At 41.8% G+C, this 17,035-nt stretch overlaps 1 protein-coding gene across 7 annotated transcripts in view; it reads right to left on the bottom strand.

The window, feature by feature from the left end:
* Positions 1–17,035, bottom strand: part of MPP7 (MAGUK p55 scaffold protein 7) — a 260,619-nt gene that overhangs the window by 117,576 nt on the left and 126,008 nt on the right. For all 7 annotated transcript variants that reach the window (XM_069959010.1, XM_069959013.1, XM_069959009.1 and 4 more), the window contains one exon: positions 3,973–4,050. In XM_069959010.1, the coding sequence (XP_069815111.1) occupies positions 3,973–4,050 (78 nt within the window). The remainder of the gene's footprint in view (positions 1–3,972; positions 4,051–17,035) is intronic.

The raw sequence follows: 17,035 nt of genomic DNA, 5'->3' as shown, positions 1-17,035 counted from the left end.
TAATACAAAAATTCTTCTTACAATCATCTGTGTCAAAACTAGTTGTTTTCTTCGCATATTTACATACATTACAACGGGGTCCGCCACATGGGAAAAAACCCCTTTGAGATAACCAGGTCTTGCCTCTATTCACATTGTGCTTAGGTACTGTGGGGGAGATGATGTTACCAATTGTTATTCCTTTTCTAGCAACTACCTCACATCCCCCTTTCAAAATCATATTTAATTTCTCATCTTGATATAAGATAGGTAGATGTTTATAAAAAATCTTTTTTATTTCAGAAAATTGTAAACTATATGGTGTACTGAAAATTACATTCTTTTTAGATCTATCATCTCTCCCGTTATCTCCACCGGCATTTGGAGAAAACAGCAGAGACGAGCGATCTCTATCAGCTGATAGTTGTTTGGCTCTATCTAACATCCAGGGGGCGTATTTTCTTCTACGTAATCTCTTGTCTATCTGATTAACCTCTTTGGCATAGTCCTCCTCTCTGGAGCATGCCCTTTTTGTTCTAAGATATTCTCCTTTTGGAATTGCCGAGATCACATGTTTAGGATGACAACTGGTAGCCTCCAAAATGCTGTTACAGGCGATCGACTTTCTATACAAAGAGGTGATAACCGTGCCACTAGTTCCATCCCCCGTAAGGGTAAGGTCAAGGAAGTCGACCGTGTCCAGCAGGCCAGTACTAGTGAATCTAATGTTGTAATCATTCCCATTAATGTATCCAATAAAATCCTCTATGGGCGGTACATTGCGATCCCAAATAAACAGGAGATCGTCAATGTACCGCCCATACCACACAATACATTTTTTAAATGGGTTTTTGTCCCCGAAGAGGAACATGTCCTCCCACCACGACATGTACAAATTTGCAAGCGTGGGGGAGAAACACGACCCCATCGGGGCTCCTGTCACCTGAAAGAAATATTCCCCTTCGAACAGAAAATAATTATTCTTGAGCAGATAATTAACCGCTGACAGAATAAATTCATTAATTTCCTTAGAATATATGTTCGCCTTCTTAAGATGATACTCCAATGAAACCAGTGCTAGGTCATGAGGGATACATGAATAAAGACCCACTACATCGCATGAGAACCACTTATATGATTTTTTCCATTCAAAATTACACATAGATTTTAAGACCTCTTTGCTATCCTTTAAGTAGGCTACGCAATTTTTAACTATGGGTTGTAGCAATTCATCTACCCATATGCTGATTTTCTCAGAAAGGGAGCCTATGCTAGAAATCACTGGTCTCAGAGGGGGAGGAAAAGTAGCTTTATGAACCTTAGGGAGGCCATGAAAGACAGGGGTTATGGGGTCCTCAACCATCAGATATTTACAATCATTCTCAGTGAGGATACCCAAACCCCTGCCCTCCTGGAGCAACCTATGCAATGATGTTTTGCACACATCCTCTGGATTTTGGTCTATCTTTCTATACGTATGATAATCATTAAGAATGATGTATGCTTGTTGTAGGTAGAGATCGAAATCCATCACGACCACAGCCCCCCCTTTGTCCGCCTTTCTAACAATTAATTTACTGGTATTTAGTTCAGACAGAACTTTAGACATATGAACGAGAGCGGTATTTTTGGGGGCGAGGTCGTGCAGGGACTTCAGATCTCTCTCAACTGCATACTGAAAAGTGTCGAGGGCAGGTACCCTCGACTTTTTGGGGTAGAATCCCGGATTGCTCTTAACTCGGGGTGGTAACGGAGCTGTGGAGGAAAAACCATCATTACATTCAGATTGAAGATCTTTTAAATATGTTACCATCATTTGTTCATTGAAGTCACAAATAGCCATAGTAGGCACATCCTCTCTACCGTGAGGTGATCGTGTGTTTACACCTCCAATCACTTCGGTATCAAGGAAGTGTCTTTTCACTGTTAGTAACCTTGTGAATTTGTTTACATCTAATAATGTATGGAATAGATGGAAATTCTGTTCCGGGGCAAAATTGAGGCCTTTATGTAGAATTTTTTGTTGTTCCATTGTTAGAATTGTTGGAGACAGAATGAATACATTATCTATGACTCGCTCTGTCTGGTTTTGTAAGTCTTGACCACTTTCGTTGTTTTTCCTCCTTTTGCCCCCCCTCCTCCTTTTGCGTTTTTTGATTTCTTTTGGGTTGTGTTCACATTTATATTTGGGGCTGGTGATGTTTCAGGTTCAGATGTTGTGGCTTCATCTGTGGTATCCATCTCAGTTGAAGAGAAACTTACTGTGCGATTAGTGGTTCTTTTTGATTTTTTTAGGATTGATTTTGGAGTTTTGTACCGTTTCCAATTATATACATCATCAGTTGCATAGTCCTGTGTGTCTCTTTGTAATTTCTTTTGTTTGATTTCAATAATGGATTTTTCCAACTGTGTAATATTCGCTTTCATTTTATTATGCAGATCATCAAAATCATCTATGCCGATGAAGGGGGAGAGGTTTGATCATCTCTACTAGCCAGTTAGCTGCTTATCTAATGTGCTGTATATTTCCATCTAGTGTGAACATGCCCTTAAAGTAAATTCATTGCCCTTAAAGGGCAGCTCATAAAGTAAATGCTGTACGCTCTCTGAAAGTGGTCATATATTGTGAATGCACTTGCAGATCTTCAGCAAATCTACCATGCCTGAATGCACACTAAGTAACAATGTACATATATGCTCCCGTTCATTCAATATAAAGCAGAGCGACAACTCACATATATCAATCTGTTTTCTGAAATGTAGAAAAAAAAAATTAAAACAACATATTTGCAAAGGTTATGGTTCCATCCATAAACGCTGCGGAGGGACAATGGGGGATATTTATGAAGGCTGTGCCACTGGCAAACAGCGGTATCACTCACTCTCCCTTGGGACGGGAAGGCAGGGATGAGACGTGGCCTCCTTCCGCACCTGATTTAAGGCTGCTGTCAGGCATAAATAATAGCAAAAATCTACACCTGCTCAAAAATTGGTCAGGGCGGTTTCACCAAGACGCGTGTGCCTCCTATTGAATCTGGCGGGGCATTTGGGACGGGGCCTAATTTAAGACCAGAGTACAAGTACACCGGTCTTCATAAGTGTCCCCCCGTAAGTTTATGCGGCATCAGTGCCAAGAATATCAGTGCTATGAATGAATTATGTATTGGATCTCAAGCTTTATCCCATAGAAGGACAACTAAGTGACTCCTATTGCTTTGGTGCCATATACAGTCACAGTGCATGAAGCAGGACTCTCTGATGTGGCTACAGAGTACAGTCAATAGGCAAAAATACCCTTGAAACCAGGACTTATTCTAAAAATAATATTTTCCCACCATCTTAATGTGTGTCCCTCAGGTCCTCTGCCCAATTTCACTCATACGCTTCATGATGAACGAGCAGTTCCAAAAAAGCAGGTGTATTTTTTTCCCCCTTTCTAATAGAATTATAGACACAGGAAATTGGCTACTCCATCAGCTTGCTTGTTGAACAGTACTTTTTGATTATGACAGTAATTTGGAGAGCTGGAGAACATGAATCACGGCTCGTAGGCTCCACGCTTCGCCCCTGACAACCCCCTCGCTGTATTTTATATCGCTCATTTCTGCAGTATTAGCTGTCATTTTTCTTCTCCTGTCAGCAGAACAGACGTCTCATTTGTCTATTATTATAAGGCGCTCTTCTTGTCTGTGACTTTCTCCAAACATTGGCAGCGGACTTGCTCTCAGCCTCCCTCTTTGGGACGGCAACCTGTAATTTTAATAACGTAAGCGCCGCGTCCGAGCATACCAGGGTGATGTGTTTTTATTGCAGGCGAATGAACACATATTAAGGCAATGTCAGCAGCCACCCCTGTGTTGACAGCGTGCTGGGAAGCAATCTCCGCACTGTATGGGTTTTTTTTTTTCTATCCTGGGAATGACTTGCACATGTTTGTACTGGGACGGCTTTCACATATAGAACTGCTTGGGCTTAAGGGCGGCACATACTTACATCATCTGCCAGGGCTGTAGCGCTCTGGATGATGGGCTGCGGGTTCTCTTTCTCGTAGTAGTGCAACTTTTCATGTATCTAGGGGGAAGGAAGAAGAAAAAAAATAGTGAAAAAAGATCATTGATTCACCTGATTTGGAGCAAATTCTTATTGACAAGGTAAGAAACAACTTTTGTTAGATCAATGACATATTAGAGTTAAAAGCCGTAGTGTATATCAACCAATAAAAAAGTAATCTGATATCTTGCAGTTATAACACTACTAGTAATGGTCATATTATAGTTATATTGTTCCATAGATCTGCACACACATTCTGGATATGTTCACAGAGATTCACATAGTATCTTGCCAACTATGATCTGGCACCTTTATCATTACCAACATTACATTTGAAGCACTTTTCTCTTCCGTGAGATCAGACCAGGCACCTGCATACTGGCAACTCCCAACAAGATCTGCCATCCTGGAAATGCCCTGACATCATAGTCTAACCACTTTCTGCTTATTATATCTAGAGATGAGCAAATTTGCCGAAGTTCGGGTTCGTATGAACCTGAACTATCGGCTTCTGATTCCTGCTGTCTGCAGCCTCCGTAAACAGGGTGGATACAGCGTAAGGACTGCCTGGAAAACTGGGATACAGCCTATGCCAATGTCTGTATCCCAGTTTTCCGGGCGGGCCGTAAGGCTGTATCCACCCTGTTCACGGAGGCTGCAGACAACGGGAATCAGAAGCCGATAGTTCGGGTTCATACGAACTCGAACTACGGCAAATTCGCTCATCTCTAATAATATCCTAGACATTGCCAGGTGCCATTATTTTATTGTTATGGATAGACTCCTAGATGATACTGTATCTCCCCCCTCCTCTATAACTACAGACATCAGGCTTCGGGAAAGCATCATGTGTCAATAGCGTTTAAGGCACGGCACCATGTAGCAGTGGGAGAATGACTGGTAGTTATGCCCGCTCTGTCTGCTACACTATACAAAAGATGAAGTGCTACTGATACAGAGAGCTTGACATGCTGCAGTGCTAGCAATATGTAACTGTTCAGAAATAGGGGTGTGAGCAGTTCCTGACACAGCCACTGGTGGCAGCAGAGGAACTGTGTCGCCCCTTACTGCTGCCACTCAATGTAAAAAATAAATAACTAAATACTACACTAGTACTATACTATACTACAAATAGTGATGTGCAAACTTGCTGAAAGTTGGGGTTTGCCATACTCTGCATTTAGTTCTCAGCGGCTGGAGAAGTTGGATGTCGCCTTAGGGAGATTCACAAAACATGGATCGGCCAAATGAGCGTCAATTGGCGAGATTGCTTTTACAAGGAACAACAAATTAGGCGGCCATTACCATTCATCATTTACACAGGGAGATATGCGTCGGATAACAATTTTATCATCGCACAAAAGATCGCTGATCTCTGCCACTTTTACAAGAGATAATTATTGTCCAAACAAGCCTTTCTAGGAAGATTGTTGCGGATAATCAGCCCTTATAAAAGGCCCTTACTGCCAGGTTTATCCACAGATTACGTCTGATTCTTGGAGGTTTTAGCAGGAAAAGACTTTTGTCAAGGGACCCTTCTAACAGGTAAGGACCTTTAACACAGGCCGATTATCGGCAAAGAGTGTTGCTTGAAACGCTCATTCTGCCGATAAATCAGCCCGGGTAAAAGTGTCAGCTATCGGGAAACGGATGATCCTCTTCTGATCGGGACAAAAAATTATTGTTTACCAAAAGATTATTGTTTAATGATTGTTTAGATTAGTTGTGGCGTGTATAGAAACTGCAAACAAGCGCCGATTCTAAAGAAGAGAGCCCCTTTAAGGGGGCACCACCAGGAGGAGTGAATGGCACAGATTACAGGACTCGTCTCAGTAAGGATACTACAACACAACCAGAGCACTGCTCTCACCAAAAATCTCCTCTCCTGTCAATACCATTAGATCTGTAAAAATCACCATTCTCAGAAGCTCAGTAACAATGCTGTAAATCCAAATCACATAAGAATCCAAATAAAACCCGGTGCCTGATCTACAAAAAAAAAAATTAAATAGAATTTCCATTCCTATAAAGTGTCCTTGCTTACAGAAGTGTTTAAGACGTGATGTGGGATATCGCAGTCCTACCTTCCCCAGACCCAAGTCACCTGGTAGGACCCTACTATGGGAACTGTACCAAGACCCATTTGTCATTACCGTCTGCTGAAGTGTTACATATGAAGTCAGGTGGAAAAAATGTGTGCTATGCAGATTAAGCCATAGAATAACGGGGAATATGAGTGCTCTCTGTCGTGCCACCATATTGCAAAAGTAATCATTTCCAATGGCTTGTCTGAAACTACAACACTTTATGGTTCTACCTTTGCAGGGAGATTACCACCTTACCTAGTAAATGTGCCATTATTTCATTTCAATTTTTTTACTTGGCTACTAGAATTGTTACTGTATTTGAAATGAATTTTGTAGAACCTGGGAGGTATTCATATTATAAAGTGAGAGCTGACATGGAGGCAGACAATGATGTCATTGTGACCACCGAACGCCACCAAACGCACCATTACTTCATTAGGAAGGAATCGATCGGCACACAATTAACCTCGAAATGAAGAAGTGACTCAAGGAAGGCAACGACTATTACCCTATAGAAACTGCAGTCACAAGATGTTGTAGCATGATATGGCTTTGGTTTCTGTAGAATGGGGCTGACAACCAGAACTGGGTCATTATACTAGAGGTAGTCAATTGGACACAAAAACGCATCGGCTTTAAAACGAATTTACCATCAGTACATTTGCTTTAAGTTTTGCACATGGATTGAATGGCGCCGACACAGAGAAGCCAGTGCTGTGGTCCTTTCTTTGAACTGCGGCCTGGTTCCCGTGTACGGCATAGTTATATCTCCGGGCACCGGCCAGGGTTCAAGCACTGGAGGCGGGTCTGCCCGAACCTCTATGATGCGGCTCTGCCCTCGGCGCTGTTCTATTCACATGCAAAACTTAAAGCGAATATACTGATGGTACATTCACTTTAAGGGGTACAAGAGAGGTATCAAAAGTTTTCATTGTGGGGGTCTGAACTGCGATGATCAAGAAAACGGGTGGTGAGCAGGGTGCTTTACTCCCCCGCTGTAAACTATCCAGGCAGGCCCACAGACCTATAATAAAGCCAAGACGCAGATTGCTGTAGTATCCTGACCACGTCCAATCAAACTTTATATATTGCCACAATCTGAGCCGCTGTATATTTACGAGGCTGTTGTACAGCCAATACACAGAGCCTTCCGTTTCTGGTTCCGTCCACTGTGAATATATGATCTATGGGGGTGCTGAATGATCAGATATTAACGGCTTATCCTGGGGGTAGACATTTACTCAAAGTGTCCTGGAAAACCCTCGCACCTAACATCATGTCTCAGTTAACAGGAAACATTTCAGTGGAATCCCGAACGTCCCGAAAGGATGCTGTTGGCCAATGAGGTCTAGAAGAACCTGCCAGGAAACCTTCTAGTTACACTATAGACTGACCCAAAGTGACACTTTATTGTCCTACCGGCTTTATTCAACGATAAAATAATTGGGTATCGGTTGATCTGTATCACTTAAAGACAGTATCTGAAAACTTTCTGGCATTTCATCAGTCTCAAAATAGAAAGTATGAAAAAAAATGAAATTGCAAACTTGGAAGACGGAAAGAGCCACTGGACTAAGTGCTGCAAAGAGTTTAAGGGGTTTGACGAAAATACATAATAAATTACTGTGGTGGCAGCTAGACACAGACTATGGGCTATAAACAACGCTTTGGAGTTTCTCTCTCTAGAAGTCAGTCTGTTATTTGAAGACCTTAAAGTGTCCCTCCTGTCTAGCTTTACTATTCGCGAAAAACACACTCATCAATTTATTAGGAACTAGTGATATCATTGAGTAAGTGCACATCTGACCCTGTGCGTTCGGACAAGTGAGCGTTAATGGGACCACTAGAGATGAGCATGACTCGAGTGTACTCGAGTGTGATTGCTCAACATTTCAATTCTGGTGGCTGACAAGGTTGTATACAGCTCTAAGGAGTCCAGGAAGGCATGGATACGGCCATAGAGTCGTGATCATCTCTAGTGGTCACATTTACGCACACTTAGGGCCCTATTCCACCGGACGATTATCGTTCAGATTATCGTTGAATTGTTCGAATCTAAACGATAAACGTTCAGTTGAAATGCAGTTAACGATTAATGACCGAACGAGAAATCGTTGATCGCTTTATAAGACCTGGACCTATTTTTATCGTTGCTCGTTCGCAAATCGTTCGCATTGAATAAGACATCGTTCGGTCGTTCGCAATAGATACGAATGCAATAGCGAAGAAATAGCGAAGAAAAAACGATCGCAATTACGATCATAAGTAACGATTATCGTTCCATGGAAATGAGTGAACGTTTTCAGGTCTTTCGCAATAGCGGTCGTTTGAGATCGTTAATCGTTAACGATTATGCGAACGATAATCGTCCGGTGGAATAGGGCCCTTACTAGAGTCGTGTTCATGTCTAGGAACATAAAGATAAGTACATAAAGAACTTGGCCTCAATTTATATTTATTGCGAAACATTTCTAAGTGTAAAGAATAAAGCTGTGCAACCAAGATGCATCTCTACTATGTTAGGGTACAAACACACACAGCAGATACGCAGCAGATTTGATACTGTGTTTAGTTATTTAGATCTAATCTGCTGCGTATCTGCTGCGTATCGCAGCAGTAAATACGCAGCGTATATGCAGTGTGTGTTTGTACCCTTAATATGTATTGCAGTAAAGCCAGGAGAACGTTTGAAGGTTCCACCATGCCAGGGTGTGGGCCGAACTTAGAGCTTCGGATCATGAAGAAGGACACAAAGGCGAATGCATACATATATTGCCTCTGAGCTCATCTTTTTATATTCCTAAAATTATTCAGTGTAGTCCAGGCATCTGTAAGAAGATGTACCCCCTATACTGGACCACACAGAATATTTCTTCTTGGCAAACGACACAACTCATTTGATCAATGGTGAAGAAAGGACCCTGGATCTTTACACTTAAGGTCAGTAAAACACTGGACTCTGTGCGGGCAAGAAATTTATTGTAACCTCAGATTTTCCTAAAGGTATAACATACCCATTGCTGGAAAATATGGCTGCCAAGGAGAAAAGAACAAAGGACACCCCCAATGATCTATAGTGAAAAACCATCAGGAGAGGGACCATACAACTAGCAATACATAATAGGGAGCCATCGGTCAAAAGTTAATTCAGCCAACAGATATGTCTCCTGATTCCCCTCAGGGAGTATAGTGTGTATGTGTTCTCGATATAGCCATACACATAAGATAGCTTTGGGGCACCTCTGGACTTCGGGTAGTTGAAATATAACACGCCTGATCTCTCTATCCCCCAACATAATATGGAGGGGGTCGAGAGGGTCATACACATTGTACGATCGAAGTCATCCAACATGTCTAACGTGTATCCCATAAACCATTCTTGTGACAGACCGATATACTACTACTCGATCTTTCTTGCCTCCCCGTACACTAGATGGTTGACTGATCCCCCCCCTCCGCCCCTCCCAAAAATAACGACATTCATCTAAAGCATAAGGCAACCTTTACTTGCACTTGTTTTGTGGCGTCTGCTCTCTTTCACAAGGAAACATGGAAAAACAATGAACAAAATTTTTTCTAGTAAAATCTATTGATTTTTTTTTCTCTATTTTTCATCATAGCGCAGAAGAGCTCAGGATGTGTGAAATACGTCACTTGGCCCTTCGGTAACATAATTGATCCAACAATGATAACATATGTTTTGCTTCCCAACAGCATATAAAACATTCCTGTACCGGACACTATTAAATACTGAAACCAAAGATGAAAACTAAGAGATGTGTTTAATTCATTTTAACCTCTCGTATAATCGTTAGAATAACACAAGAGGGGATAGAAGAACAAAGGTAGACTTGGACCCTTTAAGGGTTGCGTGAGACATCTGTCTGTATGTGATTTTTTTTTTTAAGGTTATTTAGTAATTTCCACAGTTTTACCTTACTATACTTAAACAAATAAATGTAATTCCTACATAATAAAAAGTTTCACGGTTTTCCGATTTTGGAGGTTCCAGCTCACTCTCCAGTGTATGCAAGGGCTTTCTGAATCTCCTCAAAGACAATCGAAAGGGTTATCCATGTTGGACAATCCCTCCTTACTACAAGGATCTTTTGATATACAGATCACAAAGGTGTTTCTCACTCCAGTCTTAAGGCAAATGTACCATCAGGTACATCACTTTAAGATGCCGGCGCGGGGATGCCAAGGCCGCTGTCCTTTTTTTGAATCGCAACCTAGTTCCCGTGCACAGCGCCAGTCTATTCCCGGGCAGTAGCCCGACCTGGAGCACTGGAGGCGGCCCTGCCTGCCCCCAGTGTGACGTTCTGCCCTGCCCTCTGTGACGCGGCTTCATTAGCAGCACCACAGACGGAAGGTGATTTGTCCCACTGGGGGTGGACGGGCCCGTATCCAGCACTCCAGGTCGGGCTGCTGCCCGGGAATAGACTGGCGCTGTGCACGGGAACTAGGTTGCGGTTCAAAAAAAGGACAGTGGCATTGGCATCCCTGCGCCGGCATCTTAAAGCGTTGTATCATCAACATCAATAGTTGCTTGCGGGCCTCTGACTAAGGGGACATTCACACGCTCCATAGATCATGGATGCTACAGAGATTGAAGCTGCAGGCTGGCATTAGCAACCTATTTAAATCTTGGTTTGGAGCTCCCAGCATTATAATGATACATGATGTGTGAATGCCCCCTTAAATCTATGTCTGTTTACAGGTGTAAGTTCTACAAAATCTGGCGGACTGGAGAGGCCATGCCTCTTTTCTGCTAATCCATGCCTATTTTGTACCGCTGAAGTAAAAAGGAAAAATTTGCCAATTTTTGTGCAAAACAGGGACTTGTCAAAAAAGTGGTCTATATAATTTGTCTATACGCACACCAGGCATACAAGGATGATACAAATCCCTAAAGTGTCCACCTGTTTGGACTCCCAGTGGTCAACTGTAATCTATGGAATGGTCTCTATGGTATGTTCACACTGAGTAAAACAGGCAGAATCCGCTGCGGAATCAGTGTCCCATAGCCAGTCTATGGGAGAGGGTGCACTCCTCTGCAGCCGCCACTGTCCGCTCAAAGAAGTGAGATGTCACTTGAGTGGTGAGCAGCGGCAGTGGGGGAGCGCGCGCTCTCCCATAGACGGGCTATGGGACACCGAGACAGGCGGGATTCCACAGCGGATTATGCCTGTTTTACGCAGTATGAACATACCCTAACTGTACAACCCCTTTAACATTCCATACTGCAAATGCCCCCCCTCGGGTAAGTTCCCATCCAGGTGTCCATCATAGCTGTGCAACAAGCAGGGGATGCATCATGCAAACACAGGAAGACTTGTGGCCACATTAGATGTCAGCCAGATTATCAGGAAACAGAAATGAAAAGCAGTGAAATTCTTTACACAGAACATATTTTCTTGAGCTTTTTTTCATCGCGTCAACGGTGGTCAAAGTTCACAGGTTAATTACAAAACAAAAATGCTCAATGTGTCGTCTTTCATTTGGCTCCTCCATCCTGTTTTACTTTAGAATATGCATAAAAGGAGTCAATTCTGCTACCAGACCAGAGATCTGTGCAACCATAGCAAGGCTCGGGCAGTGTATGCTCGGGCAGTGTATGTTCGTCCCTGGGAAAGCTGCCTCCCTATGGAGAGCCTCACCGGTTGGAGTCAGAAGAGAAGCACCAAGGACAGATCAGAGACTTCTTATTGACTGGATTAGGATATGGACCATAAAGTATATAGTGGGAGCATATAGCTCCTTTAGTTCTAAAATATTGAACAAGGTGGCGTCCAGATCAGGAGAAGGTGATCAGTACTGATCGGTAGGGGTCACACAGGATAGACTCCACCAATCAAAAACTGACGGCAGATCTTTGTGATTTACAGTTACCCTAAGAGTTGGCAATACCCCTTTATGTCTCCACAACAGAACATTGTAAAGACATGAGCTGGGAAATTTCAATAGGCAGCATGCAGGCCATAAAGCCCGATCGCTTTCAGATGTTCCACCTCTTTGTTATTGGAGATACCGTGCTCTTCAACAGAAGTTACTAAACACTAATGTTATGATACAGCAATGAAGTGAGAACGTTTTAAGTCCTGGCTCCAGATTAAAAGACTTTTCTACTTTATAGTAAACAAAATAAAATAAAAAAAATAAAAGTATTTAAAGACCATTACCAATAAGGACTGGGAACTGAAGAACTGTGAAAAGCAGATCAATGCTCCGACTATAAACATAGAGTGAACATTCTTTAATCTGGCACCAATAGGGCCTGATAGATGGAAGATGATCAAATATTTTGGATTAACAGGCTGTATAATAAATCTCAGCTTTAAAAGGTAGAACACTTTCTGGCATCTAAGTTTTGCAAATGTCTGCTGCGTTCATGAAATCCGCTGCCATTCGCATACTCACAGCGGATTTTTCACTCAGCTAAAAGTATGTTAACGCTGTCCCCCTTAACCCGCCGCTGACGGATGAATACTTTACTTGTCCGTGCACCGGCCTGCTTCTCAGGCTCCCGTAAATCCTGTGCTGCGAATCAGTGGGTATGGCGGGGCAGTGCAATGATTGGCTGAACAGGATACCAGGGAGCAAGGAGGCTGAGAAGCAGGCCGGAGCACAGACAGGTAAAGTATTCAGCGGTCAGCAAGGGGTTAAGGGAGGCGGCATTTACATACAGCGTAATAAAAAATCCGCTACCAGCATGTAAACTCATTTAAACTGACAGTATCGGCATTTTGCTGTGGAACTCCCAGTGTGAAATCCGCTGCAATTCCAGTACGTGTGAAACTGGCCTTATACTGCAGGTCTGTTGCTGGCACTATATGTACACACTGACAAAATTTTTATTCTATTTTTGCATTTTAATTTTATGTCTTATGTAACTGCACTAGTAAATCGGGTGGATATAATCAGGGCTGTTTCTGCCATTCCGCTCTCCGTCCAAAATCGGGTGCGAGCTACGGAATGCAAGACGGGTTATCCGTCGCTATTCCGCATTGTGCCTGTACCCGAATATGGAGCACAAGGTGTAATGGTAGTATGACCATGAATAAGATCACCATGAGTAGTCACAATGCATCGACTCTTGTATATGTCAGGTGCGTTTATTGTTGAAAAGGCAATAAAGATGGAAAAATCGGTTGCACACTTATGGAATCGGGAATTTTGAAACTTTTTCTGTCTTGTCCTCCACAAGGACAAGGAACAGGGTGATATATGGTGGAGCTGGATCAGGTATGTGCACTTATAAGCTGCAGGTTTTCTGTGAACATGCCTTACTTATGGTTTTAAATCGGCTTGGGGACAGGAGGCGACGTAAGCCACATCTCATGTTTCCCTTCAGGCAGCAGAAACCAGGTAGGCAGCTGCAAGGAGGTACAGAGGCGGTGCTAAAGCAGACATGGGCCGGACTTACCTGGGGAACACCTACTAGGCACTTGAGCCTCATTTACATATTAACAAAATGGCTTCTATCTTGGCTCTGGAAAGGACTATGGAAATGGGGGGATAAATGCATGCCATGAATTATGAGAAGCCCAATCTACATCCCTACTGACAGGTGCACTTTAACACAGAAACTAGGACTCCAAGGACATATACAGCTTTAATAACTGCTGGACCACTCCTCATTTAACCTATAGCTATTCCTCCCATCCACTCCATACACATGCATGCTTGCTTTGATGCGGTGTGCATGAGTTCTTTATTGAGAGAGGGGAAAAGATGCTGCCAGAAAATCTGGGAGCACTTCAAAAACACACATCCATACCTTCTCAGTATATTACACACTGTCTTAAAGGGAAACAAGTAATTTTGTCTATTAGATTATTAGATATTATATTATATATTAGATAAAAAGAGCAGTGAGAGGTTTGTTGTAGGTTGTATGCAAGGTGCTTTTTACTAGTGAAATGACCAGACATTGGCGTTCATGTGAATGAATTCATAACACAAACTGGTCGGTTTGTTTTAATGCAGCGCCACCTAGTGTACACCATATGGAACAGATGTGTCTTGCCATGCTGCTTTTTTTTTTTTTTTTTTTTTTTTTTTTTTTACACAAATTGTTTGATGTTAAATCACAAGTGGAATTATTATAGAGTGCGGCTGCATCATTGTGTTATCACCTATAGTGATACAAACACGTAGCGTACATGTGTTTCTAGTGATGGGCAGACATCTGGTTTACAAGAAGCTGTACATTCTCCTTAATCATTACCAGAGGCCGAGGATCCGGCTGCAAGTTCAGCGCCTAATTTCAAAAACCTTGTTGTACAGAGCCCTGTTCTCATTCATAGTAATTGGGCAGAGACAGTAATCTCACATGTGCACTAAGGGTCATAGGGTCAGATATGCCCAAAGCAACATGGAGGATGGATGTATAGATTTCCTTCAGATACTCCTTCTTTCCACACTCCAAAAAATGTGTGTGTCACAGCTAATGACGATATATTCAAAGTAATAGAGGCCGCCAGTGCAAAACCTGAAATTGGATCCAGCTCCATCTTGACAATGTTCAGCAACAGTTGAACCCTATATCTTTCTACAGCTCCTTAGACTCGAATTGTTCTGCAATCAACTTTGTACAGACTACTTAACACACTACGTTACAGGGTTTTTTCTCTGGGATTTTGCCTCTCGATAATAATGAATATAAGATTGCAAGAGAACTGATTCTTGGCACTCTCTGATTGTAGACGCCATGTTGCTCAGGTGATCGCTGCAGCCTCTGCACAACCAGGCAGAGCTCCGTTCATTTTCTAGGGGTTGTGCTACAGCTAACTGAAATAAATTGAGGGAGAGTAAACTGCATTACCAGGCACTACACAAAAACCACAAGACCAGGATAGGATCCGTATTTTTTGTGGACGCTGTTGACGTTAGCTCAAAATATGGATCCGTAATCCGTAAGTACTTTCCACTTGTACTTGATACTATGGAATTTTTGCGGATGCAAAATTGTGGACTTAAAATCGGGTCCACAAAAATATAGGACGTGTAAATGAGGCCTTAGCATAAATAACATTAGACTGTTGGTCTATCCTATCAAAAGAGTTCATTTACACCAACTCTACATTGTTTGTGGTCAGTGTAATGTCCACAAAAAAAAAAAAAAAACTACAATGCACAAAATTCAGAAAAATTCTGCATGGTTGACAATATCTAAAAACATACATTGAGCTCTATAACTAACTGCAGTTTTATTCCCGGATTTTGTAGCAGATTTTATCAACTTTCATTGCAAGACGAAAATCAGAACCTCCAGCGACCCGCTGCTGCCATTTTGCTCACATTAGATTTTTATCTACTTTATTGCAAGATGAAAGCCTCGTAAAATTTCATGCACATGTTCTGTGAATATTATAGGATATTTTAATAGGGTTTTCTATGGACAAGGGCCACAGTGTAAGCCCATACCCTTCCACAGGACACGATATACCTGATGGTCAATACAGTGGAACAATAAAATAAACAAAATATGGTAAAATATACATATATATATATATATATATATATATATATATATACACACAAAATATTAGTAATAATAAAATATATATATATATATATATATATATATATATATACACACACACATACACACACAATATATTAGTAATAATAATAATAAAATATATATATATATATATATATATATATATATATATATATATATACACACACACACAATATATTATTAATAATATAAAAAAAATTGTGTGTGTCTGTATTATATATATATATATCCATTCAAACATTCCCATGTTATACCAAGGCTAAGCAGGAAAAAAGTTCTGCTCAATAATTTTTAGCCTCATCGATCGTGGAGCTGAGTTCATATGAGGAGACCCAGAAAAGCAGAAATTTTAGTGGGGTCTGAGTACAGAAGTAGATTTTAAGAGGCAACCTGACTTCTGGACGGGCTACATGTGCAGAGGTGTATTTAAAACATTGCAATACATTATATGCCAGTAATAAAATATTGGAATCCATGCCCAACTCGGCTTTTAAACCTTCATATAAATCGGGGAGAAATTCTGCCAAAGCTGAAAATGCATATATTTTTAAGCTGCAGCCATTTTCCTGTGTGAAATGGGGAAGATAATGGGGAGATGAACGGTTCTCACAGAATGGAGCGCGGCCTGGCCATAGGCGTGACTTACCTTTAATAAAGCCCAGCAGAGGTTTTTATGTAGAGAGAACACATCACGCCGAGGTTTTATTTCGGTGGACTTGGAAGTCGTCTGTGAGCTGCGTTCTCTCTTTTTTTTTTTTTATTAACAAAGCCACACAGGTTTAAAAAAAAAAAATGTCCATAGAAACAGGAAAACAGATGGCAGTAGGTGAGAGCATCTTATAGGGCATTAGGAGCCAGGAAACGCTGACTACGGGTCTTTGCCAAATACACGCTTAGCATCCTGTGGATATTTACACACAGAGCAGAAATGGGCCCCGTTGTGGTGACCGTGCCAGCAATAGATTTAGACTTTATATTACGATTATATCGTAGACATTACAAAAAGGGCTCTAAGGATGGTTACGGATTAATGTAAATGTTTTCCCGAGCACAGATCCCCGGGCTGACGTTGTTTAAACCGAGGGTAGCTATCCCTTTAAGGCCAAGCTGGAACAGAATCCGCTATGCAGTACTACACCTGTGTTTTCATGGCTTTTTGCTCTATACTGTACTAGGTTTATACTGTCCAAAAATGCAATCGTTCCAAAATTTGATCTACTTGATCCAACAGGGAGAGCGCAGAAGAGTGTCCTCCTCCTACCCAAGTGTGCAAGTCCAAGTGTGAGCAGATGAACCGGAGGACATGAACTTGCTTTACGACCACTTGTACATAATAAGGAACAGAAGCCATGGTAATCAGCTAGGAAAGGTGTACCTGCTATAGTGATGT

The sequence above is a fragment of the Dendropsophus ebraccatus genome, chromosome 2 (genome assembly GCF_027789765.1).
Source record: "Dendropsophus ebraccatus isolate aDenEbr1 chromosome 2, aDenEbr1.pat, whole genome shotgun sequence".
NCBI lineage: Eukaryota > Metazoa > Chordata > Amphibia > Anura > Hylidae > Dendropsophus > Dendropsophus ebraccatus.
The sequence above is the reverse complement of the archived record's forward strand: the minus strand, read 5'-3'. Positions and strand labels throughout refer to the sequence as shown.